Source organism: Hipposideros armiger, unplaced genomic scaffold (assembly GCF_001890085.2).
Source record: "Hipposideros armiger isolate ML-2016 unplaced genomic scaffold, ASM189008v1 scaffold_875, whole genome shotgun sequence".
NCBI lineage: Eukaryota > Metazoa > Chordata > Mammalia > Chiroptera > Hipposideridae > Hipposideros > Hipposideros armiger.
This window is the reverse complement of record NW_017732225.1, coordinates 364,361-386,182: the sequence shown is the minus strand read 5'-3', so window position 1 is coordinate 386,182 and position 21,822 is coordinate 364,361. Positions and strand designations below refer to the sequence as shown.

General features: G+C 52.9%; 3 protein-coding genes across 10 annotated transcripts; all 3 read right to left on the bottom strand.

Annotated features, from left to right (window-relative positions):
* Nucleotides 1-3,099: 3,099 nt before the first annotated feature.
* MOSPD3 (motile sperm domain containing 3) lies at nt 3,100-5,769 on the bottom strand. Of its 6 annotated transcripts, none has more exons than XM_019629895.1 (6): nt 5,687-5,769; nt 4,946-5,213; nt 4,642-4,717; nt 4,191-4,420; nt 3,438-3,602; nt 3,100-3,315 (listed from the first exon to the last, which is right to left on the bottom strand). In XM_019629895.1, the coding sequence occupies exons 2-6, from the start codon at nt 5,148-5,150 to the stop codon at nt 3,284-3,286; spliced, it is 708 nt and encodes a 235-aa protein (XP_019485440.1). In that variant the 5' UTR covers nt 5,151-5,213; nt 5,687-5,769; the 3' UTR covers nt 3,100-3,283. The 6 variants fall into 6 exon arrangements, with proteins under 6 accessions (XP_019485440.1, XP_019485439.1, XP_019485438.1 ...); XM_019629894.1 differs by having other exon boundaries at nt 5,560-5,768; XM_019629893.1 differs by having other exon boundaries at nt 5,591-5,768.
* Nucleotides 5,770-7,208: 1,439 nt separating this feature from the next.
* Nucleotides 7,209-12,384, bottom strand: PCOLCE (procollagen C-endopeptidase enhancer). Its single transcript, XM_019629934.1, has 9 exons — nt 12,197-12,384; nt 11,209-11,317; nt 10,543-10,801; nt 9,551-9,675; nt 8,855-8,991; nt 8,248-8,519; nt 7,915-7,992; nt 7,607-7,777; nt 7,209-7,464 (listed from the first exon to the last, which is right to left on the bottom strand). The coding sequence occupies exons 1-9, from the start codon at nt 12,289-12,291 to the stop codon at nt 7,298-7,300; spliced, it is 1,413 nt and encodes a 470-aa protein (XP_019485479.1). The 5' UTR covers nt 12,292-12,384; the 3' UTR covers nt 7,209-7,297.
* A 1,171-nt stretch (nt 12,385-13,555) lies between these two features.
* Nucleotides 13,556-21,407, bottom strand: FBXO24 (F-box protein 24). 3 transcript variants are annotated; one of them, XM_019629929.1, is made up of 11 exons: nt 21,386-21,407; nt 19,981-20,110; nt 19,211-19,312; nt 18,930-19,113; nt 17,739-17,977; nt 17,287-17,521; nt 16,478-16,636; nt 16,081-16,202; nt 15,707-15,838; nt 14,231-14,401; nt 13,556-13,916 (listed from the first exon to the last, which is right to left on the bottom strand). In XM_019629929.1, the coding sequence occupies exons 2-11, from the start codon at nt 20,059-20,061 to the stop codon at nt 13,560-13,562; spliced, it is 1,782 nt and encodes a 593-aa protein (XP_019485474.1). In that variant the 5' UTR covers nt 20,062-20,110; nt 21,386-21,407; the 3' UTR covers nt 13,556-13,559. The 3 variants fall into 3 exon arrangements, with proteins under 3 accessions (XP_019485474.1, XP_019485473.1, XP_019485472.1); XM_019629928.1 differs by lacking the exon at nt 21,386-21,407 and adding an exon at nt 21,305-21,375; XM_019629927.1 differs by lacking the exon at nt 21,386-21,407 and adding an exon at nt 20,934-21,266.
* Nucleotides 21,408-21,822: the final 415 nt, after the last annotated feature.

Below are 21,822 nucleotides of genomic sequence, written 5' to 3'. Positions count from 1 at the left end.
ACTACCACGGGGTGGGGGGCTGGCTCTGAACTATCTCCAGAGACAAAGGACGGCTACATAATTTGTAAGGCCTGGTGCAAAATGAAAATGCAGGGCTTGTTTAAGAAGCAAGTTCCATAGTTGCTCCATAGTTGCTCAACCTGTCATGGTGGGGTTTAATTTGCTGTTTAATGTCCAGATCCCCCAGACAGGGAATTACTCTGGGGAAGATCCCCATAGGCACCCAGGGTTCTGCCCCACAACTTGGTACAGGTGTACCCGACCATGACCCTGATCCAGACCTGGACCCTCCTGTGCCTGCGCCCAGGTTCCTGCTGGGGAAGGAGGGTGGCAGTTGTCACTGGATGGGGGCAGGGGCCTGGCAGGCAAGAACCCCATTTAGGGGAGGCAGGACCCCAAGCACATGCTCTACTGTTCCATTGGACTGTACTTCCAAAACATAAATTCAAAGGTAGAATCACTAAGAATTTCAAGACAGTGATCACAGAGCCTTAAACCCAAACACAGGATCCCTTCTGAGCATGGGGTCCTGTGAGATTGTAGTGGTCACACAGTTGGACTGGCCTGGGACCTCTCCTGCTAGGGTTCCCTTTGGCCAATCTTTGTCCAGCGAGCTGGAAGCTGCAGGAGGGCAGGGAATTACAAGGGCAGGTGGCACCACTTACCTTTCATCTCTGTCTCACAAGGCTGAGACCCTGCGGCCCTGCCTCTCCAAGGACAGCTGCAAAATTCCCAGCATCCGCCTCTCAGGGTCCTACCCAGCTCCTCAGGATGTGGGATGTAAAAGCCTCTTAGCCTATGGTTTGGGATGTCCCAGCCCCTGGGTCTAGGATGAAACTGTCCCTTCCTTAGCCACCTGAGCCTGACTTGGTGGGATCTCAGGAGACTGGACTGGGGCCAGAATCCTTCTTGACTATTTGCTTCTGTGACACACAGTCCAGAACAAATTTTCCAAAGTGGCATCTCAGCCCTTCTTCACCTTGTTCATTTGCTCCCTGTAGTAGACAGAATAATGGTCTGGACAAAGAGGTCCACATCCTAATCCCTGAAAACTGTGAATGAAGAGGAAACTGGACACATAGACACCAGGGATGCACACACACAGGAAAGGCTGTGAGAGGACATAGCAAGAAGGCAGTTGTCTGCAAGCCAAGGAGAGAGGCTTCAGGAAAAACCGAATCTGCTAATCCCTCCCTCGATCTTGGACTTCTAGCCTCCAGAACTGTGAAGAAACCAATTTCTGTAGTTTAAGCCACCCAGAATGTTTGCCTTAGCAAACTAACACAGGGAAGTTATCCTGGATTGGGTGGAGTGGGAAGGGGGGGGGGGCAACGTGATCACTAAGGTCCTTATGAAAGGAGGCAGGAAGATCAACGATAGAGAAAAGAGAAGTGACAACAGAAGCAGAGGGTCAGAGTCAGAGAGAGATTTGAAAATGCTACACTCTTGATTTTTTTGTGTGTGTGAGAGGTTTTAAACAATGATTATTTGTTATTTCCACTCTAGGCTTGAAAGATGGAGGAAGGGACCCCAAGACAAGGAATCTTCATTCTTCTTTCACAGAAGCTAGAAAAGGCAAAGAGACATCCTCCCCTGGTGACACTTTGATTTTATCCACAGAGGACTCATTTTGGACTTCCAACTCCCAGAACTGTAGAATTAATGTGTTGTTTTAAGCCACTAAATTATTAGAGCAGCATCAGGAAACTAATACCCACGCCAACTGCTGCAAGCTCAGTATTGTTTTCTAAAAAAATTTACTTAAATAAAAAGGTCTGTGTCATGAGGCTTAGTTGGTTAGAGCGTGTGCTCTGAACAAATTGGCTGGTTCAATTCCCACATGGACCAATAAGCTGCGCCCTTTGCAACTACACCGAAGAAAACGACTTGAGCTGAGCTGCCGGTGGGTGGCCGGATGGCTCAGTTGGTTAGAGTGTGTGCTCTTAACAAGGTTGCCGGTTCAATTCCTGCATGGGACAGTGGGCGGGGCCCTAGCAACTAGAGTGAAAATGGTGACTGGACTTGGAGTTGAGCTGTGCCCTCCACAACTAGATTGGAATGACTTGACTTGTAGCTGATTGGTCCTAGAAAAACATACTGTTTCCCAATAAAATTTCTAAAAAAAGTCTGTGTTCCAAGCCCCTCCCATCCCTATAGAGGGTCATTTGTGTGTGATACCTCAAACGCACTTTGGGAACCTGGGCATAGCCAGCCCAGTATGAATGGTTATCACTCACACACATGTAATTTGGTGAGGGGTTCACTGGACCATAGTGATAACCCTCCCCATACTCCCTGACACAGGCTGCACAGCCATTCTCTGCACACTATTGGGGCCATACTCCACTGGGGCTAGCTCCATGTGTGGGAGGGACAAGACTCGCTGAGCAGTGGGGCAGCTCCCAAGGCCCCCAAAGTAAGCTGGAACAACTGATAACCTTCCAGCAGCATTAACCGACTAAGTCTGTCTTAACAACATTATCTTGCTGATTTTTGTCCCCAATCAATAATCTACCAGTGCTGCTAGGTGCCCATCAATAGATGAATGGATAAAGAAAATGTGGCACACACACACACACACACACACACACACACACACACACACTGGAATATTACTTATCCATAAAAGAGAATGAAATCTTGCCATTTATGACAACAAGGATGGACCTGGTGGGCATTATGTTAAGTGAAATAAGTCAAACGGACAAAGATAAATAAATACTGTATTTCACTTACATGTGGAACCTAAAAAGTTTTTTTAAATGATTAAACAAAACAAAACAGAAATAGACCCAAAAGTATACAGAACAAGCTTATGTAGCCAAAGGGGGCGGGGTAAAGGAATGGGTGAGAAAAAAAAAGAACCAGCTTTCCCAATTCCCCCATTTAGGAGGTAGAAACGGAAGCTCAGAGAAATTAAAGGTCTTGCTCAAGGTCAGTTTTTTTGGTACAGCCTCAGGACTAGAATCCAGCCCTTCTAAATCCCGACTGGGCCTCTTCACTGGCTCAGGTGCCTGGGTCCCCTGGGAATGGGAGTAGGAGGAACTGGAGGAAAATAAGTAGGAAGAAAGGGGCATGTTCCCTACATTTCTCAGTTTAATTTTACAAACTCATTTTATTTAACTTGGAAAATGAATACAAATCCCTGGGTATTTTTTGTCTGGGGTGGTGGGGGAAGTGGGCAGGAAGAAGGAAGACCGGAGTAGGGGTCAAGGCAAGGTATGGGCATCACAGTGGCTGTCTCACGTTCACATCCCTGCCCAGGGAGGGTTCAGCAGGGGGCTCAGGTCCGGAGGAAGACCATTGTGAGAAGGCCTGGTGCAGGGAGAAAGAAAGACCAAGGTCGTATGAGCAGCCCTGGGGCTCTAGAAGCCCTCTTCTCAGGCTCCACCCCCCTTTCTCTGGGGCCTGGATCCCCTGGCCACTCCTGTGCTCACCCAAGACATAGGCTGCCACCAACTTTTGTCCCATGGAGACGTGAAGGATTTGGGGCAGCTGGCTGCCGAGTTCATCCTGGAGCGGGAGCAGAAGGAAGGCCACCGAGACTATGCCCGTCAGCAAGAAGAGGAGGAAGGAGCTGGTGGCCAATTGCGAGTGGGATTCTGGGAAACAAGGATCAGCAGAAGTTCCAGCCCCCATTCCTGCCCAACCCAGAGTCCTCCATGGAGGAGGCTGAAAACGGAAAGTGTATCCACTTTTAATTGCCCTCCAGGGGCACATGGCAAGTGTCATCTCTCCTCCTAGAGCCTCTGTTCCCGCAGCCACAAGAAACCCTCTCTCCTCTGGTTCCTCAGAATTCTTTTTCACTTCACTCTGCCTGATTACTAGTTTCTGTGTACCTGTCTGTCAGGCAGGGACCTCCATTTCCCAGACCCAGCACATAACTTGGTACAGCATAATTGCTCAGCACAGGTCTCTTATTGAGCTGAACTGAGCTGGCACATGGTAGAAAGTACAGAAGTTAGAGCTAAGGAGTACTTTTCCATCAAGTAGAGGCTAGAAACCAGGGAAACTGCAAAGTCTGAGTATTCCCTAACCTGATATAAAATCTCAGCTCCTAGGAATGCTTCCATTAAAAAGCAAAAGACTGAACCAGAAGACCTCTTCAACTCCAGCTGAACTTATCTCTAGGGTAATACTAGGTCCTCCCTCCCTACAGAACTCAAAAATTCCCATTCCCCAAAACTCACTTTCCGGGAGGTGTCTGGCTGTGGGTGGTGAGGTCCTGGAAGGAGGCCCGGGGTGGGGCATTGCGTTGGATTGTCCCTGAAGTTCAAGGGGGTACGCTGGGGCTCTCAGAACTGAGGTGATGTCCTTGCGCCCCACCACTCGGCCCTCAGCTCCCTCCTCAGACAGCTCAATGCGGAAGCGGTCCTGGACATCATAGTGGCTGGGAATGGGGGACACGTGGCGAATCACACTGGTCCCAAGATAGGAGAGAAGCCAATTGAGAGGAAGTGAGTGAGAGGCAGTGATCTAAGTGGATCCAGGCCCCAACCCTCCCAGGAAAATTTCCCATATGGTCGCAGACAGAGGGTGAGGAAAACAGGTTGAAGAGGACCACGTCTGAGACCTAAGTACAGCTCAGTAATTCAGAGAAAGGTGGCAGTGGTATCTGGCTTCGCCACCCTCCCAACTCACATGTCAATGCAGGACTGAGGCTTCACATATCCTTCTGCATCAAACACTGTGTATTTGGCAGGTGCTGTGCACAGAACTGGGGGATAAAGGCGCAGAGAGACTGACTATTGCCACAGAGACCCTACACAAGCCTTTCCCATGATGGGACACTAGAGAGTTCCTCTTGCCTTCTAACCCCATGATTCTTCCAGTCCGCCAAGGCTGGACATCTCACCACACTCATCTGACTCCTCCAGCCCATACACGCCCCCAGTGTCCTGCCTCCAGTCCCCATATCCCTAGCATGAGGCGCCCATCTCTTCACCTCGGAAGCGAAGTGCAGCTCCCGTGGGGTTATAGAGGGTCAGCAGCTGCCGGGGTCCGCTCCGTTGGTCCGCTCTGAATACTAGATCCGGGGGAAAGACGAGGACCGGAATAACAGGTCCCAAGGTAGGAGGGGCGCCCCGGGATCCCCGCCCAGGAGCCCCCGAACCCACGAGCTCCTGGTCCTGGGGCGCCCCGCGGCGCATGCAGGCTCTGGGCGGTGGGACATTCGAGAGCAGAACTCGGGGGACAGGGCCTGGAGTCTAGAGCTGGGGAGCGAAAGAGGGGAAAGTGAATGGATGAGATCGTGGGGCAGGGCCTGGATTTATGGCGCCGCCGCCACCGCGGCCTCGGAACCTCACTAGATAAGGCTCCCGCGAACCAGGCCGGGTTCCCCAATCCCTTGCCCTCTCCCGCTCTGCCAGTCCCTTTAGGCCCCGCCCCCAAGCCCCACCTTGATGGTCACGCCCACCCCATAAACCCGGCCCCTCGCGGCTCCCAGCCGGGCTATCTCCTTAAGCCTCACCCCGCCCCAGGCCCCGCCCCTTCCGGGCGTCCTGGGGCTTCGGCCCTTCTCCCACCAGTCTCCACCAGCCGCAGCGGTCCCCTCCGGACCTGCCCTTTCTGCCTCCGGCTACCCAGAGACCTGTTTCTGTCCTTCCGACTCCTCCCTGAGCTCGGGCCTGCGCTCCTTAAGGCTTCCGCTTCCGATCGGCCATTCGTGCTACGATGCTTACAGTATCTGCCAATCAATTTGTGATCGTAAAGAAGCGGCCATCTGCCGGAGAGATGCTTTCTGCACTTCCGCCGTACGGCCTCTGTCATTGGCCAGGGCAACCTCGTTTCCGCCATAAGTATACGCCGATTGGTGTGCTTAAAGACGTGTTTGACTTGAGCCTAGTGACAAAAAGCTTGGCCAGTGTCTCTGGCTAGAGCTGTAGCCTTGGAGTTACTCTGGGGAACCTGGGCGAGGCTGGGAGCGGGCTTTGTTCCATTCTCCCCACTCAGACCATCCAGATCGCTAGAATTCAATCCCACAAAGAAGCCCTCTTTCTCCACTTCAATCCCAGGCTCTCCTAGAAGCCTCTGCAGCAACCAAAGCTGTTTGCTACAGTAGTAGTTGGAGGTTGCTCCCAATTGGATTTGGGTCTCAGCCTAGGGCTCCCCTCCTGATTTTCTCCTTCCTACATGAAACTCGAAAATCACTCGGATTTGCACAGGGATTAAGATTTACCAACCCTGCCACTTATATCATCACACCAAATCGTCAAATCTTAAAGACAAGAAACCTCAGTAAAGTGAACAACCTCACTCCAGGCCACACAATTGGTTAGCAGTGGAGCAAAAACAAAGTTGATCTTATCTGAAAGCCTTCCCTAGGGGAGCACTGTATCAAATGTACAATCTACTTTTGTCCTCTTAATCATCCTTTTGTTTTCTTCACAGCACTCATAGAGCTGTTTGACCTCATGTATTTTACTATTTATCTTTGCTCCAGTAGAATGTACTCTCCTTTCCACAAGAGCAGGGACTTTGTTGTATCTTTGGTGCCTAAAACAGTGTCTCACGCCTTTTGGAATGAACAAGTGACTGAGTAACTAGAATAAAGTTCTGATTGAAGTTAGGAAGCGAGCTATGAGCCATCTATAGAAGAGAATTCCAGGTAGAGGGAATAGTACAGGCAAAGTCAGTGTTCTAGAAATGGTCAAGGAGCCAGTGTGACTGGAAAAGTAGTAGTAAGGGAGACAACAGTCAGAGGTGAAGGAGGTGGGAGGGAAGATGCAGATCACCTAGAGCCTTTGAGCCTACAGTAGGCCTTTGGATTTTATTCTGAGACTGATGGAAAGCTATGGGAGAGTTTTTAAAATTTCTTTTTAACAGATTTATGATATGTTTGACATAAAAATTGTATATATTTAACATCTACAACTTGATGTTTTTATACACACACACACACACACACACACACACACGTCAGACAATTAGTTTCGCAAACTTCCCACCATGTAAGCGCATGGTGGAAAATTCACGAACTTCATTGTCTGACCTCATGTATATATAAACGATCACCACAATCAAGCTCATTAACATATCCATCACCTCTAAATAGTCAGTGTGTGTGCGCGTATGTGTGTTGAGAATGCAGGAGAGTTTTAAGCAAAGGGGTGACAAGATCCACTTACATTCTTAAAATATTCTTCTTTATAGTAAATGTCGGTTGAGTGTAATGAATTTATGAAAAGAAATCCCCAAAACCATAGAAATGGAGATGTGATCCCTTCCTCAGTCAAGGAATATTTATTTGGATAAAAAAGTGATCCCTAGGGCCAGGGGCTGGAGGCTGACCTGAGTCTCAGGTCTGGGGCCCAGCAGCCGGAACAGGCTGGGAAGGGCACCTTCTCTTGCTGAGGTTGGTGAGGATCTGGTCCTGGTTGGGCCGGTAGAGGACCACAAAGCTCTCTGGAGGAAGGATGGGACCTCTGTTCTCTTCTACCTGTCCCATCAGCAGATAACTGGCTCCTGGGGGAGGGGAGGGAGTGATTGAAAGCTCATGTTATGTACCTTGTAGCTGTATCTCCTCTTCTGAGTCCTTCAGGTTCTACCAGCTCTGTCATTTCCATGAGGCTGAGTCCCAGTCCCCACTTCCCCACATCTCTGTTACCTTTCTTCATGGGAGGGCACTGCTTGCAGGGTACATAAAACTTCAGGGAAGTGTCAGTAGGTGGAGAGGGCAGGTCCAGGCCTCCAGTTTTGTAAGCACCAATGAGACTGACAGTGACAGTGAGGCCCTCCCCTGGACCCCGGACCATGGACTTCACTGTTGCGGTCACCACTGTGGGAGAGTGAAGGTGAATGGTGAGGAGACAGGAGGCCAGGGCAAGGCTAGAACCAGAAGGAGGGGGCATTTTGGGGAGAAGAGGGTAGGTGAGAGGAGCGGGAAGAGCAGAGCTTAGGGATGAGGCTTCTTACCCAGGTTGCTGGTACAGAAGTTGCTCTGCAAGGTGCCTGTCCGCCGGCACTGCTTTGGGCAGGTGACACTGGGTGCATCTAGGAGGGAGAAGGGGGCACTGTTTATGGAGGGTGACCTACCCAGTAGGTAGGAAGGACCACTTTCTCCATAACAGCCTCATTGATTTGAACTTGTTCAGAGTTCTGTCCAGCCTTGGGTCCCAGCACCCAATACCAGCCATTAGCACGGAGGTTGCAGTGAGTGTTATAAGCATGAACGACTGAGCCAAGAAAGGAACTCTTTGACACAGCCATCTTAGTCTGCGTCTCCTTCCTCCCCCTTCCCAGACTCACTGGGGCCCACAGGGGTTGCCTCGGCTTTAGGGGAGGCTTTCGTTTTCTCAGTAGGTGGGGATTCAGGCTTCACTTTGGGCCGGGTTCCCGGCTTGGGGCCGGGGCCAAGGAGCTGGGGATCTGGCCGGGCATCCTCCCCTGGACTCTGGGCGGGCACTTCTTTGGCGGCGTCCCGCGGCACGGTTCTGTAGGAGGCTGAGAAGCCATCGGCTGTGACGCTGAGGTCTGAGACGAACTGGACGAGGAGCTCATTTCCTTCGGAGGAGATGGGACTGTGGGCGGCAGGGCATTGGGGGAGATGTCAAGGGGGCTGTGCACCCTGCCCTACCCGGGCCAGTGGCCTTTTAACCTCTGTCCCTTAGTTGGATGCATTAGCTTCCTGACTTCGACTTCGCAGGCCCCACTGGCCTCTGGATCCACAGATCCTAGACCTGGTGCGAAGCCTGGTATTCTACCTGCTCCACCCACCGGTTTTGGACTCACGATTTGAGACCCTGACTCTTCAGCTAAGCCCTGCCCCTCCCAACAGCAGTGAGGTCCCCCACTCCTGCACCTGAGAAGGTGGATACACCCAATCCTGCCGCCCAGCCAGGTCCTGACCCCTCACCCCGGGGCTGCGTCGCCGCAGAACTTCCCCAGCCTCTTGGAGTCATCGCTCACGGCTCCGTTGAAGACGCTGACCGAGTCGTAGCGGCAGTATGTGTCGGGCTCCAGGTCAAACTTCCCGAAGGTCAGTGAGATCACCTGGAGGCAGGGCAGAGGTGGAGGCTGCGCGGTGGGACCCCCAAGCTGCCGGAGGCCTCAGGAGCTTGGCACCTCTCAACTCCTCTACCTATCGCAGCCTCTGGACGCTTGCAGCAGCCTCCTCTCTCACCTCCCGCATCCCCTCATGCCCTCCTCTTAATTCATTCACACCACAACTCAAGGGATCACACACACACGGGGACCCTGCAGTGGCGTCCATCACCATTGTTGGCAAGGTCAAGTTCTGGCTCATTCTCAAGGAACAGACCCAGAAACCACCTCCACCACACACACACACACACACACACACACACACACACACACACACACACACACACACACACACACACACCAGTTTATCGGCATCGTGTACCTTGCTCGTCATAGGTGTAATTTTTAAAATTTATTTATTTTGCGTGTAAGCATGTTGGGTCTGTTTTTACCCCCCACCAGCACAAGCTCAGTACTCAGGACATAGATGTTCAATAAATCTTTGCTGGCTGCATGCTGGAGGACGCCGCTCGGGTCCCTGAGGGCAGCCCAGGCAGGGGGTCTGTACCTGGTCCTGGGGCGCGATGATGTGCCAGGAACAGCTGATGCCCGGGGGGTAATCGGACTCAGGCCAGTTGGGCGTGGTCAGGGTTCCCTGGGCTTTCTCCAGCCGCCCCCCGCAAAATTGGTGCTCTGGGGAGGGGAGAGAGGAGGGGGGGTGGGGGGCGGTGGAGACCCGCGGTCAGCTTGAAAAGAGCTCTAGGTTGGGAGCCTGTCGGTGCAAGAAGCTTGCATGTCGGGGTCTCAAGGTGAGGGGGCGAGAAGAGGAGGAAAGAGGTTAGCAGAGAGAGGGCTTGGAGGAGCGAGGCTTAGGGAAGTTTTGGACCGCGGGGCAACCAGGAGGGCTGGAAGGGGGAGGAGGAATTGGCTGGACACGCCCCTGATTGCCCCGCCCCCTGACCCGCGGCCACACCTCTCCTCTTCCCCTGGGAGATCCCATCTCCCCCTCCAGACAGAGAAGTCCCCTTGGCAGGCTGAAAAGTCCTCACGCTGTGAGGATTCACTGAAACTGGGGCACAACCCCCTAGGCTCCTTTAGGGTGGTACCTGCCTTAAACTTTTTAAGGGAGGCTTCTGCCGCCAGGAGGGGGTGATGGGACCGCAATCGGGAGCCCCGGGCTGGGTGTAGGGGGCTCCGGGTCAGGGAACCTAGTCCCCTACCCCTGAGGTGCCCCCTCACGCCTGTCTGAGGGAGCCCGATTGCGGACGGGGGCGGGCAGTTACTCACCATCCCAGTAACCCCAGGCCGCCCATTCCACCCGTGGGTCGGTGACCCATTTCCGCCTCGCGCCTGGGGGGGGGCCTGGAAGAGGGGGTGGGTGGGAGCGGGAGAGGGGAGAGAAGACGGGGAGGAGGGACTGGAGGGGCAGTTAGTAAGGAAAAAGGGAAAGGGAGATAATGGGAACCTAGGCTCTTGGGGTGTGAAAGTTAAGGCTGGGGGCGGGGCCTGCGCCGGGGCTGGGCCAGGAGAGGGGCAAGGCGGAGGTGAGGGAGGTCTCACCAGTGCCTGAAGTGGCCCGCCCGCTGTACCAGAGCAGGAAGCCTCGTCCTCCTGTGCCCTCATCGGCTGTCATCCTTAGGGTCACCTGGTTGCCAGGGGCGACTAAGGGCGCCGGCCGGAAGGTCCCACAGAAGCGTCCGAGCCGCTGGCCAGAGGTTCCAGACCCGGCAAAGACCTCCAGAGCATCATAACGGCAGGCGGGGTGCAGCTCCATGTCGAAGACTCGGAATGAAAGGGACACAGTCTGGCCTTCGGGGACCTGATTGCAGGGACAGGGCAGGGACAGGGCAGGGACCCACCAAGTCAGGCCACACACAACACAGGCAAAGGGCACCTTCCTTTCTCCAAGCATTTCCTACAGAAATTTGGGCCTGAAGAGGAAGGGACCCCATCACGGTGCAGAGCAGAGGGCCTGGGCTCTTGCATGGGGCTTGTGCAGGGGGCAAGGCCTGAGGTGTATGGGGAGATTACAGGGGTCAGGAATGAGGTTGGGGGTGGAGAAGCAGGCTTGAAGATAAGGGTTAAGAGTGGTATCGTTGTGGACACTGATGCCATAGTGACCAGAAGGGAGGGGGCTTGGACTTCCCCAGGGAGAAGTGGTGGTGCTGGCTGCACCCAGGCCTTGGAGATTTTGAAAAGGGGTAGTGAGCAAAGGGGCCTTCTCACCGTTATTGTCCAGATGCACTCCTTATTGGGGGGGTAGAGGTTGGGAAAACCCTCACTTGCCACGTAACCTGACTCCCCAGTCACATCCCCTCCGCACAGGAACACCGGTCTGGAGGACAGAAGAGGGGTCAGCCATGAGTGGGGGAGTAGTGGACTGACTGGGATAGGGTAATGAGAATGGGGAGGCCAGGGAGGGAAGCCTGGAGCATGGGGGAGAAAGGCCTACAGGATCTAACAGGATCTGGGATGGCCTCAGCCAGCCAGGAGAGAATTGGGGCAGGAAATACTACAGCAGAGGATCAGGAAAAAGTGGGGCCAGCAATTTCAGTATCCCTCCAACCCCCAGTCCCCACCCCCACCCCAACAGGAATTCCCGGAATCCTCTTTAGCCCCCCCTCCTCACTCTCCCCCTTCACGCTGCCAGGCAGTTGGGACAGGAGCCGCCTAACTGCTTCCAGATGTAGACACAGCCACGAGGCGGTGCGGGGGAGGGGGTGGAGAGATGAGGGAGAAGCAGCAGAGATGGCCCTCAAACTGAAGCTGAAGACCAGGCTCTCTGAGCTCCCAACCTTTGCTCTGCTCTTGTTCCATATAACTACTTGAGTATCTGACTCCCAAGTCTCCCACTCACTGCCCCCGCTTCCCCCCACAATGTCTAATTTCTTCCTGGAATCCAGATGTCCAGCTACCAGGCAAGTTAAAGGTCTTGGCGCTCTAAGGTTCCAAGGGGGGCCAAGGGTCTGGATATATGGGGAGACTTAGAGGGCAGAGGACAGAGGCTGAAGGAATCGGGAGCTTGGTGGTCCGCAGGAGACAGTGGTCTTGCAGTAGGGAGGGAAGACTTGGGGGCCAGAGAAGGGTAGGGGGCTGCAGGAGATCTCTGAGGTGATGTATTAGCAAAAGAACCTACAAGATCCCCAGGCATAGTCCACCAGGGATTGGCTTTTGAAGCTCACTCAAGCTAACTGGAAGGTGCTAAGAGACCTACCTGGTGAAGTTGGGGGTCTGGCCCTGGGCGAAAGGCAGCAGGGCCCAGGCAGTGAGGAGGGGCCCCAAGAGGGAGGCTGTGGCAGCAGGCAGCATGGCTGGGGGGAGAGGCGCTGGGGTCTTCCAGACAGAGGCAGCAGCTGAGTTTAGCAGCGGCAGCAGCAGCAGCAGGGATAATCAGTGCCAGATGAGGCAGCCTCGGGTGTGTGGGCGTGGGGACTGGCCAGTGGGGAGGGCGGCGGGGAAGGCGGGACAGGGAGAGTAGAGCTGGGACAGTGGCGAGTCCAGGGGCCTCTCGCGGTCCAGGACACATAAATGTCGACCTAAGTAGGGGGTGGAGCAATGAAGGGCTGAGGGAGCATCAGGCCCTCAGCTATAATCTAGGCATTAAGTAATGTTATCTGGAAGCCCGCTCTGTCTAGTGCCTGAGCATCCTGTGAACACAGCCTCTGGTCCTTCCCGGCCACTCTCCAGCCCACTGATGATCTTCCCCATTCCTGCTTCCTCGGCATCCAGAAGTCCTTTCCTGGACTCCCAGCCTCTCACCCTCTTCCTGATCATCACCTTTTCCAGCTTACTTTCCAATTTCAAATTTCCACTGTCTTCTCTCCATCTCTGGCCCAGACTAGGCCAAGGAGAAAGGAGGTATGGGAGTGGGGCATGGCATGCGGATAAAGAGGATGATGAAGTTGAAAGTAGCAGAAAAGGACATGTGAGACCAGACCTGGAAGGCAAACAGGAGGTGGAGAGGAGGGAGATTGACTTCACAGGGATGAAGGGAAAGGGGTGGGAAGCTTTCTGATGTCCGAAGTGACTTCCTCAGAATGGGAATAAGAGGATTCAAGTGGGGGGCACCAAAGAGCACATGACTGAATTGTCCTAGAGGTGGAGCTAGGACTTCCAGTCAAGAAGGCTGGGTCAGGTCTTGGGAATGGAAGGGGAAAGCAAGTTGAAGGATTCAGACGCTGTCTGCTCTGCAGCACCTGAAAGCTTGAGCTGCTTCTGCTCTGCCTGTCCCGTCCATGCTCCTGCCCTCCCTCGCCCACTGAGTCAGGCATCAGGTCCCCCATCCCCTGCCCAGGCCCCAGGGTTCCAAACTGGGGCTTACTTTAGCCTTTTATTCTATTTGTCCATCAAATCTCTTGTCCATGATAGTCAAGTTGGGGGTCCCTCCTGGGCAGCCCCTGAACATTTTACAAAATAGTCCCCTGCCCACCTTGGCGTATCTATCAGTCCCCAGCCCAACGTGTTCCCCTCCCCATGCACACATACAGTGTTCACTGCTACCGCTCCATCTCTCCTTAGCCTTTGGCCCAGGGCCAGACTCTCCCTCCAGGGGTGAAGACTAGGAGAGGGGTCAGCTTTCAGGGGCTGGGGGGGGCTTTGTCAACCCCTCCAGCAGCCCTCTGCAGCATGTCTAGGGCCTCCCAGAAGAAATCCTTCTGTGCAGCCATCAAGGGCATCCAGCCCACAATCTCCTTCATCTTTTCCATGCGGTCCTGCAATGTGGGGCAACTGTGGATCTGGCTGAGGTACTCCTCACAGGCCCAGGTTGCCCCCCCAGGGTCCTGGGGTTCTCCAGACCCTGGATTGGGCTCGGGGGTCCCCACCACCTTGCTGGCTGGTAGGTCTCGATAGTCAGGATGGTGCTCAATGTCATGGCTGGACAGCATGTAGAGACACTCTCTGGTAGAGCAGAGGGAGCAGGCACACAAAGGGACCTTGGAGGAGAAGGGGCGTGGCTGAGTGGGCCCTTTACTGAGGGGTTCCCAGGAAGCTCCAGCTGTTGTATTCCTCCCTCTCAGATGGGCCATGAGCCAGCAAGTGAGCTGGCTGGCTGAGCTCCAAGGTTGTGAGGTCAGAGAGGCCGGCAGGGTTTGCTAAGGGAGAGAGCCAGTAGCCATGGTGTATGGCAGGAAAGGGAGGTGGGTGGTACTGGGGAAATGGGGTCCCTGGGTCCCTGCAGGAGCCCCAACTACAGTCCTGTAGGCTACCTGCCCTCCCTGGTTGCCCACTTGCCTGACCATGCTCTGACCTTGACGTGGAGCTTGACGAAGGAGGCACTCCCCTTAGGCCAGCCGGGGAGGCGGCCTCCAGCCCCACAGCCACAGCCCAGCAGCTCCTTCCTGAAGTCCGAGCCCTGGCTCAGCACCAGGGAGTGGTTGAGGCCACACCACAGGGCAATGGGGCGTTGCAGATAGTGTACCTGAGGACACAGGCCAGAGTCCCTAAGGGGAGGAACACCAAGGGACTCGGGGCCCAGCTTGGAGAAGGGTGACAAGAAGGCTCAGGGCAGAATCTAGGGAAACTAAGAGAGGGGAGAAATGGGGTTCAGCATATCCCCCACCCTGCCCCGCCCGGGAGGTCTGCCCTGCCGAATGCAGATCAGCAGCAATCTCTCCCTCCTAAAAATACGGCATGACCATCTTTCCATGTCCATAAAATATATTTCTACAGTATCATTGTCACTAATGACCCCTCTCTCCTGTTTGAAACTTCTTGTGCCCATGGCTTCTGGGACATGGCATTTGAGAGCGTGCCTCCTGTCTCAGCGACAACTTTTCCGTTCCCCCTGCCTACAATGGCTGCTCCTGTCCAGGTTTTCTCCTCTAGCTCTAATTTTGTTGTTTCCAACTTGAATTCTAATTGCCAGTGAGACATTTCCACTCTAGTGTTTTACTCTTATTGCAAAAAGTCCACATTCATGCTCTTTCCTCAAAGCAGCATCCCCTTCCAACTCATGTTTATTGCTAATACCATTTTTCTTCAAGGGACCTATTGCCAGAGCCAACTATGTCCCACACCTCTCAGCTCACATCTAATCAGTTTCCAGGGCTTGTTAATTTTCTTTCAAAACATCTCATGTTTCCATTCCTTTCCATTCTCCCTCCCCTGTACCAGCTCCAGGCCCTTGTCTTAAGTGCTACTGTCACTCAACAGCCTCCCAGTGGGCTTCTCAAAGCTTCCTGTGCACTCTAGCGAGGTGACCTGTTCTCAGTTACCTGTAGGGGTTGCCTTCTCCTGCTCCAGAATCTGCAATGACTCTTTCCCAAATCTATACCTCTCCAAGATCATACTCACTTATACCACCACATATCTACCCATTTATAAAACACTCTCTCCTTTAGTCAGGCCAGTCTTGTCACTGTCCCAGGTCTTTGCAAGCTTTGTCCCTGTTCCCATTACACAGGCTGCCTTTCCCTATCTCCACCCGAATCCTATCTAACCCACTAGGCCCTGCTCACATCTCACTCTTCTACTTACTCTAGCCCACCCAGATCTCCCCGCTTCACTAAATTCCTATTGCACTTACAGCATGCACTGCACAGAACGAACCTCACAGTGCCAACCCTGGGTATGACACATAACAATATCACAGGCATTACATACTGGTTGGCTTAACTTCCCAGGCAGTAGGAAGAGGATTCTATAATTGGTGTGGAGAGACCCAGGTGGGTCAGGGAATTGGAGGAAGGGGGACAGGATGAGAGTTGCTGGGAAACAGTCTCACCTGTGTGGGTTCCCCTCGGTCCATTTTGTCCCCTGTTCCCAGCTGCCCATATCTGTTATTTCCTTGCATAAAGATTCGGCCAAATTCATCCACGAGGCCAAAGTGATTGTAGCCAAGAGCACAGAATAGGACCTAGGGGGTAAGATAGAAAGGGGAGATAGTCCAGAGGAACTCTGAACTCTAGAATCTCTCAACCACTAACCTACAATCCCAGGCTGATCTCTTGGCCTTGCCCTCTATATCACCCCTTTCCCTGGGTCCCCTGTCCCTCCCTGATCAATCATTTGGTTCCTGCTCATATTACAGACCTTCAAAACCTTTCAACCCCTATAGCTCCTCCCCCTCTGATCTGCCAGGTCCCTCCAGGATCCTACCTTGGCAGGCAGTGAGAGAGCAAGTGGCATCTGCTGGTCCAAGGGGTCAAATGCTTGAAGGGTCCCAAAGAGATCACGATACACCCCTGGGGTATGCACTTCAAAATACACTCCCCCCTGGTCTGGGGGGTTGGAAACCCTCAGTTCAGCAGCTTTGGGCTCCCATTTCCTAGTGATAAGGCCCCACCTGGGATGAAAGGTGCAAGATCCAGGGAATCTCACACCCACTAGAAATGAACCAGCTATGATGTCTGGGAATCTAAACAACTTTTACTAGGATGCCCTAGGGGTCCACCACAGAGCTGGAATAAGAATTGGGGGTGGGTGGGTGATGGTGTCTGTATCTGGAAGATCTGTCCAAGGCTGGGGTCTGGAGAACAAGGGAGGTGGTTCTTACCTGTGAGATAGAGAGTACTGCTCTGGTTGGAAGCCATGCAGGCCACACGCAGGTGAGGCAGGCAACAGGACATCTTCCTCAGAGTCAGCTGAACTGTGTAGGAGCGTGGTTGATCCAGCTGGGTTTCATTCACTACCAAAAAGTAGATCTTTCCTTCCTCTGGGGGGTGGGGAGAGACAGACAATTATGTGGTGAAAAGGACCCTCCAATATCCACATTAACTCCCCAAACACCCCCTAAGCCATATGGAATGAAATGTTTACTGCCCTAGAGTGGGGTTGGAAGAAAAAGGGTAGAGATGAAATAAGCGGAGAGTGACCTCAAGTTTCCCAGACTCCAGCTGCTTACTACCAAAAATAAATCAGGACTTCCTTCAGTGTGAGGGATGAGTGGAGAAAAAACCTAGTTAGATTTGGCAGAATTCAATCTGAATGTTGGCAATGTCTGGGAATTCAGGGCCCTGCCCAGAATTAAGAAGTCCAGAAGGTCTCAGGCTTGGGGCCACAAGACCACTAGACTTGTGGTCAAGTATAGGAAACACTGAGAAAGTAGGGGGGGCAGTTTGGGGTATAAAGTGAGGAGCCCAGCATGGAAGTCGGGCAGATTAGAATTTAAATCAGGGCCCTTTACACATATGAAATATGCAGAATCCTAAACCAGGAGACAGACAAAAGCAGAGCTATTTGGTTTGAGACCAGATGAGGAGAACTTGCAGAAGCCAGTGTGAGAGGTCTCCTTCCCCCATCCCCTGCAGCCGGTCCTGAAGAATCTGCAGAAAACAATTTGCAAAACAATGCTGGAAGCCACACCTGTGAGGAGCAGTAGAGCCCGCTGGGTCTCCTGACCAACCAGCACAATCTGTTTGAAGCTCATGGAGTGGTGGAAGGTCATCTTGAAGACTCGCTGCCCACTGGACTGCAGGTAGACCTCAACACAGTCACAGGCCCGGCTGCTGGTTGTGTCTACCACTCCCAGCTGCTCCCGAGTGGCCAATACATAGAGGTATTTACGGTAAACCGTGTCACATCTTGGATCTGAGGCAAACTGTAGGAAAAGACAGAGTGGTCTGGGACCTAGGGCTTCGAGTGGGATGAGGCTGGGGTGGGAGATGAGATAATTGGGTACACAGCAGGAAAATGACTTTTTTCTGGTTCCTTGTAAGGGAAGACAGCTGTCCTGAGGAAGACACCTTTGGACTAGTGTGGGCCCTGGGTCCCCGGAGGTGCGGTGGGTTCTCAGCTGCCAGGGTTCTGCTACTCACATCCTTGGCTCCACGACACAATATAACATAGCGGCAGGCTCGCTTCCACTGGATCTGGCCAAGGGTGGAGGAGACCAGGGCATTTTTGAGGAAGAAGAGGGTCCCAGAATAGTCGAGAATGAAGACATGGTCCTTGGTGGGCAAGAAGCGGCGGTAGCCATGGGCTAGCAGGGGGGCTACACTTTTGCCGAGACAGCGGCGGCGGCCCCCGAATGCCTGGAAATACAGGCCTTTCGTGTCTGGAGAAGGGAAGAATATGGAAGGTTCAAGGGGTTGGGATTACACCGGGAGATAAATCACAGCTTGGGCAAACAAGATTTCTCAGATACTCTGCTATTTAGTTCCTCTCCATTTCTAGGACTAGGGAACAGACCCCTTCCAAAGGACATATAGAAAGCTTAGAGGATATCCTCAGTTATACTCCATGGCTGAACGTTAGTTCTCTAGCCCACCTCAGTCCAGAGCCATAAACGTGCATCTAAGTTAGCACTTCTTTGGACCAACCTTGCATTAGAGACATCGAGGGAAATAAAAGAATAAATACATAAAAAAGAAGCAGAAAGGAGTGAAAAGGAATGACTCAGAAAGATCTGTAACCCTCACTCACACCTAGCTTTGGATCTCCTGTCTGGATCTCCCTTAGTCTCTGATATGTGAGATGAAGTAAGTGGATAGTGGCTCCCTGGGAAGGGAGGGGGTTTAGAGCATGTTTCTCAACCTGGGGGAAATTGTCTCTCTCAGAGGACACTGGTTGTCACAATTGGGGTGGGGGGAGTGCTACTGGCATCTGGTGGGTAGAGCCCAGGGATGCTGCTAAACATCCTATAATGCACAGAACAGTCCCCCACTACAATGAATTATTTGGTCTAAAACCTCAATAGTGATAAGGTTGAGAAACCCTGGTTTACAGGAGGGAAAACTCCATTTCTGGGGAGTGGAACATGTCTCTAGGGTAAGATTTAGAAGAGAGTTTGAATATGGAGGGAGACATGGAAGGGATGCTAGTTAACGGGGGCTCTGGGTAGGACGTCTATCAGAGGGTGGCTTCTAGACTTGAAGTACTCAATGACATGTTTGAGTCTGGAAGAGCTGGGAATGCTGAGGTCATCGGGCAACTCTATGGAGCAGGAGGGATCCCAGAATAAGGTAGGACAGAGGCAAAGAGAACTGGAGGTTCTGGGGAAGGTGTACAGTTAAGAATGGCAGCTCTCTTCCAGGACCGGACCCCAGAACCCTGTTCTCGTAGGCGAGGACTGAGCCTGCGACAGATGCGTCTCCACATGCTCTCGGCATCGCACACTTCGTGGAAGTAGTGGCAGGTCTGGCCTAGGGCGACTACATCTCTGACTGGGAGGAATGAGATGATATGTTCCACCTGGGGGACAGGAGGGAGGAAGTGGGGATCATTGGGGACCCCTCAGTGGTTTGGCCCCCAGTCCTTTATTCTTAGTATCTCCTCCCCAAGGACTCACCAGCTCTGGGGGGAACAGCTGAACTGAAATAGGGTTCCCTCTCCCCTTCTTCTCTTCTTCACCCTCAAGCTCTGGGCCATATGAAGGGCAGCTCCGCTTCACCTAGGAGGAGCGTAGGGGTTCCATGAGGATCGAGCCTCTTTTTCTTTCTTCTCTCAGCCTATCTTTCATTAATTACTATCTGGGGGGATCACAGCTCTGACTTTCAGGCTCTGTGCTGTCAAATCCTCCCATCTTTCTCTCTAGGTCCATGGATCAGCCTCTCCCTGTCTGCCTTGTTCCTGGGTCCAACTTCTTCAAGTAACCCTTCCCCAGCTACTGTCTTCCTGCCCTTCCCTTGCCTTGCCCCCACCCCTCTTCCTGAGCCCCTCTTCCCATCTGCACAGCCCACTGAATTTTTGCAGCTTTCTCCGGCTTCTCCTCACCATCCTGACTGCCCCCTCCCTGCTCCTGCCCTCATTTCTCCAGGCCCCTTGGTACTCGTCCTGGGCCTTGTCCCTGCTGCCTTTCCCACACCATGTCCCCTGCCTGAGCTTGGGGGACCTCTGAGGACCCTCTGCCTCCCAGGCCCCTCCCCCATGGAGTCTGGGGCAGACAAACCTCTCTGTGACCTCACTGCCTAGCCACTGTGACCTATTTTCCCCCCAACCTTGCCTGGAATTTTCTTAGACAGCTCCTCAGTTCTAGCTCAGCTCTAGCCACCCAATGGCTCCTGGAAGATGCATTTTACAAGAGAAATAGTGTGAACTACTGGTAAATGAGGCCTTTACTTTTAGGGAGTAGTAGGAGGTTTTTCCACTTGAGGTCCTTTTAGTACTAACTCTGTAGAGAAACACTGGCGAATTCTTCATATCTCAGCAGGCCAGGGCCTCCAGGAGATTTGTAGCTCAAGAGTATAAACTCAGGAAAAAAAAAAAAGTATAAATTCAGTTTAACAAGTGAAGGGGAAGGTGACCCTGCTAATAATGACCATCTGACTCATAAAAGCATGCACCAGATGAAAGTGGGATCAATTCAGCACCAACTCTTTACAGTCTCATGAAAATACATCCAAAAGTAGATTGCTTTCCTGGGGCAGAAACTGTATGAAGGGAAACCTATTATGGTGGAAAGGGCTAGATTTACTCTGAAAGCTTAGGATATCTCCCAGAGTCTAAGCTATTCACTTATTTTTGTGTTGGGGGGTGGTGACATTTCTGAGGAGAAACAGGGGTTGTGTCTGTACAGGTAGGAGCAGAAGATTTGCACCAGTAAATCTAAGGAGCAGCTGGCTCTTCAGGGGCTCAAAGGAATCCAGTCCAGGACAGCCAGCCCTGAGCTGTGCAGTATTACAGACTTGTTTGTTTACTGTGCTAACAGACTGTCTATATCACCCATCCAAACTCCCTTATTCACGGTGACTAGTAAACACCTGGTTAGGGATACCCAGGATGGAATTTTAATAATTCAATAAGTGTTTAGGAATGTCAGCATCTGAGATGTGACTTATGAGTGGTTAGGGAACTTTTAACATACTGAGTGAACTACGATAGGTCTTCATGCCATCTAAAAGGATGTTAGATCTCTCAGCAGACACAAAAAGCATCATCAGTTTCCTCTCATATCTGGGTCTCCTTTATCCACTTCATATCACCCCAGGAGACAAAGAGGGTGAGAAAAGAAAAAGTCCACCGTAAAAGCTGATGTAGTGGGAAGCCTGGGTTCTACTGCAAGCTGTCAGTACCTTGCTGTTTGCTCCTGCCAACTCATCCACTTTCTTCCGCCTCGGTTCCCTCATTTGTAAACAGGAGGTCTTCTAGATGAGATGGTCCCTTCTAGACTAAATCCCTAGTCCTATCATCACAATTCCTGCTCTGGCGCTCTCCTCTGGGTCAGCTGGCAGGTCGGGCGGCAGCTCTCAAGGCTTTCCCGGGCTACCGGAACCCTCCCTCCAGAAGCTAAGCTGGGTCTCTCCAGGATCTGGGAAGCCGCTTGCCGGGCCTCCACAGTCCCTTCGCCTACAACGACCCCTGCGCATTGGCCTCAGGAGTCGCCTAGCACCATCGCACCCCCGACCCCCCAGGCCCCAGTATACCTTACGCACTCAAAACTTACTCGCTTCCTAACACAGCCAGCTGGCTGGCATACACTTCTGCCCCTGTAATGCTCCCAACCCACCCCGCGTGCCGTGCTTACATTCTTTATCTCAAAGTTCTAGCTCACACCTCCTCCTTAACGAAGGAACTGCCTTCTCGCCCATGCTATTGGTAGGTAGAACCGTCCCTCAGAGAAGAAGTCGGGCCAGGTTCCCTCCGGATGATCTAATTGGCCCTCTTAGCAGTCACTCTCCTGTGTCTGGCTTGCGATTGGTCTTCATTGGAAGAGGACCAGGAGTCCCGGGCTTGCGGTCTCGGCCTCTATCCCTCCTAGTTGAACGCCGGCGTCCCTGCCTCCTGGTTGGACCTGATTCGCTTCATCTTCGGCCCTAAGCATTGTGATTGGATGCGATGAGCGGGGTGGGTCGGGCTGGAGCGTCGGCAGTTGGCGAGAGCTCCATTCTAGTCCCCCTCCCTTCTCTCGCCTCACTCCAGCGCAGGAGTCTGCCCCTCCCTGGCGGGTTCTGATTAGCCACT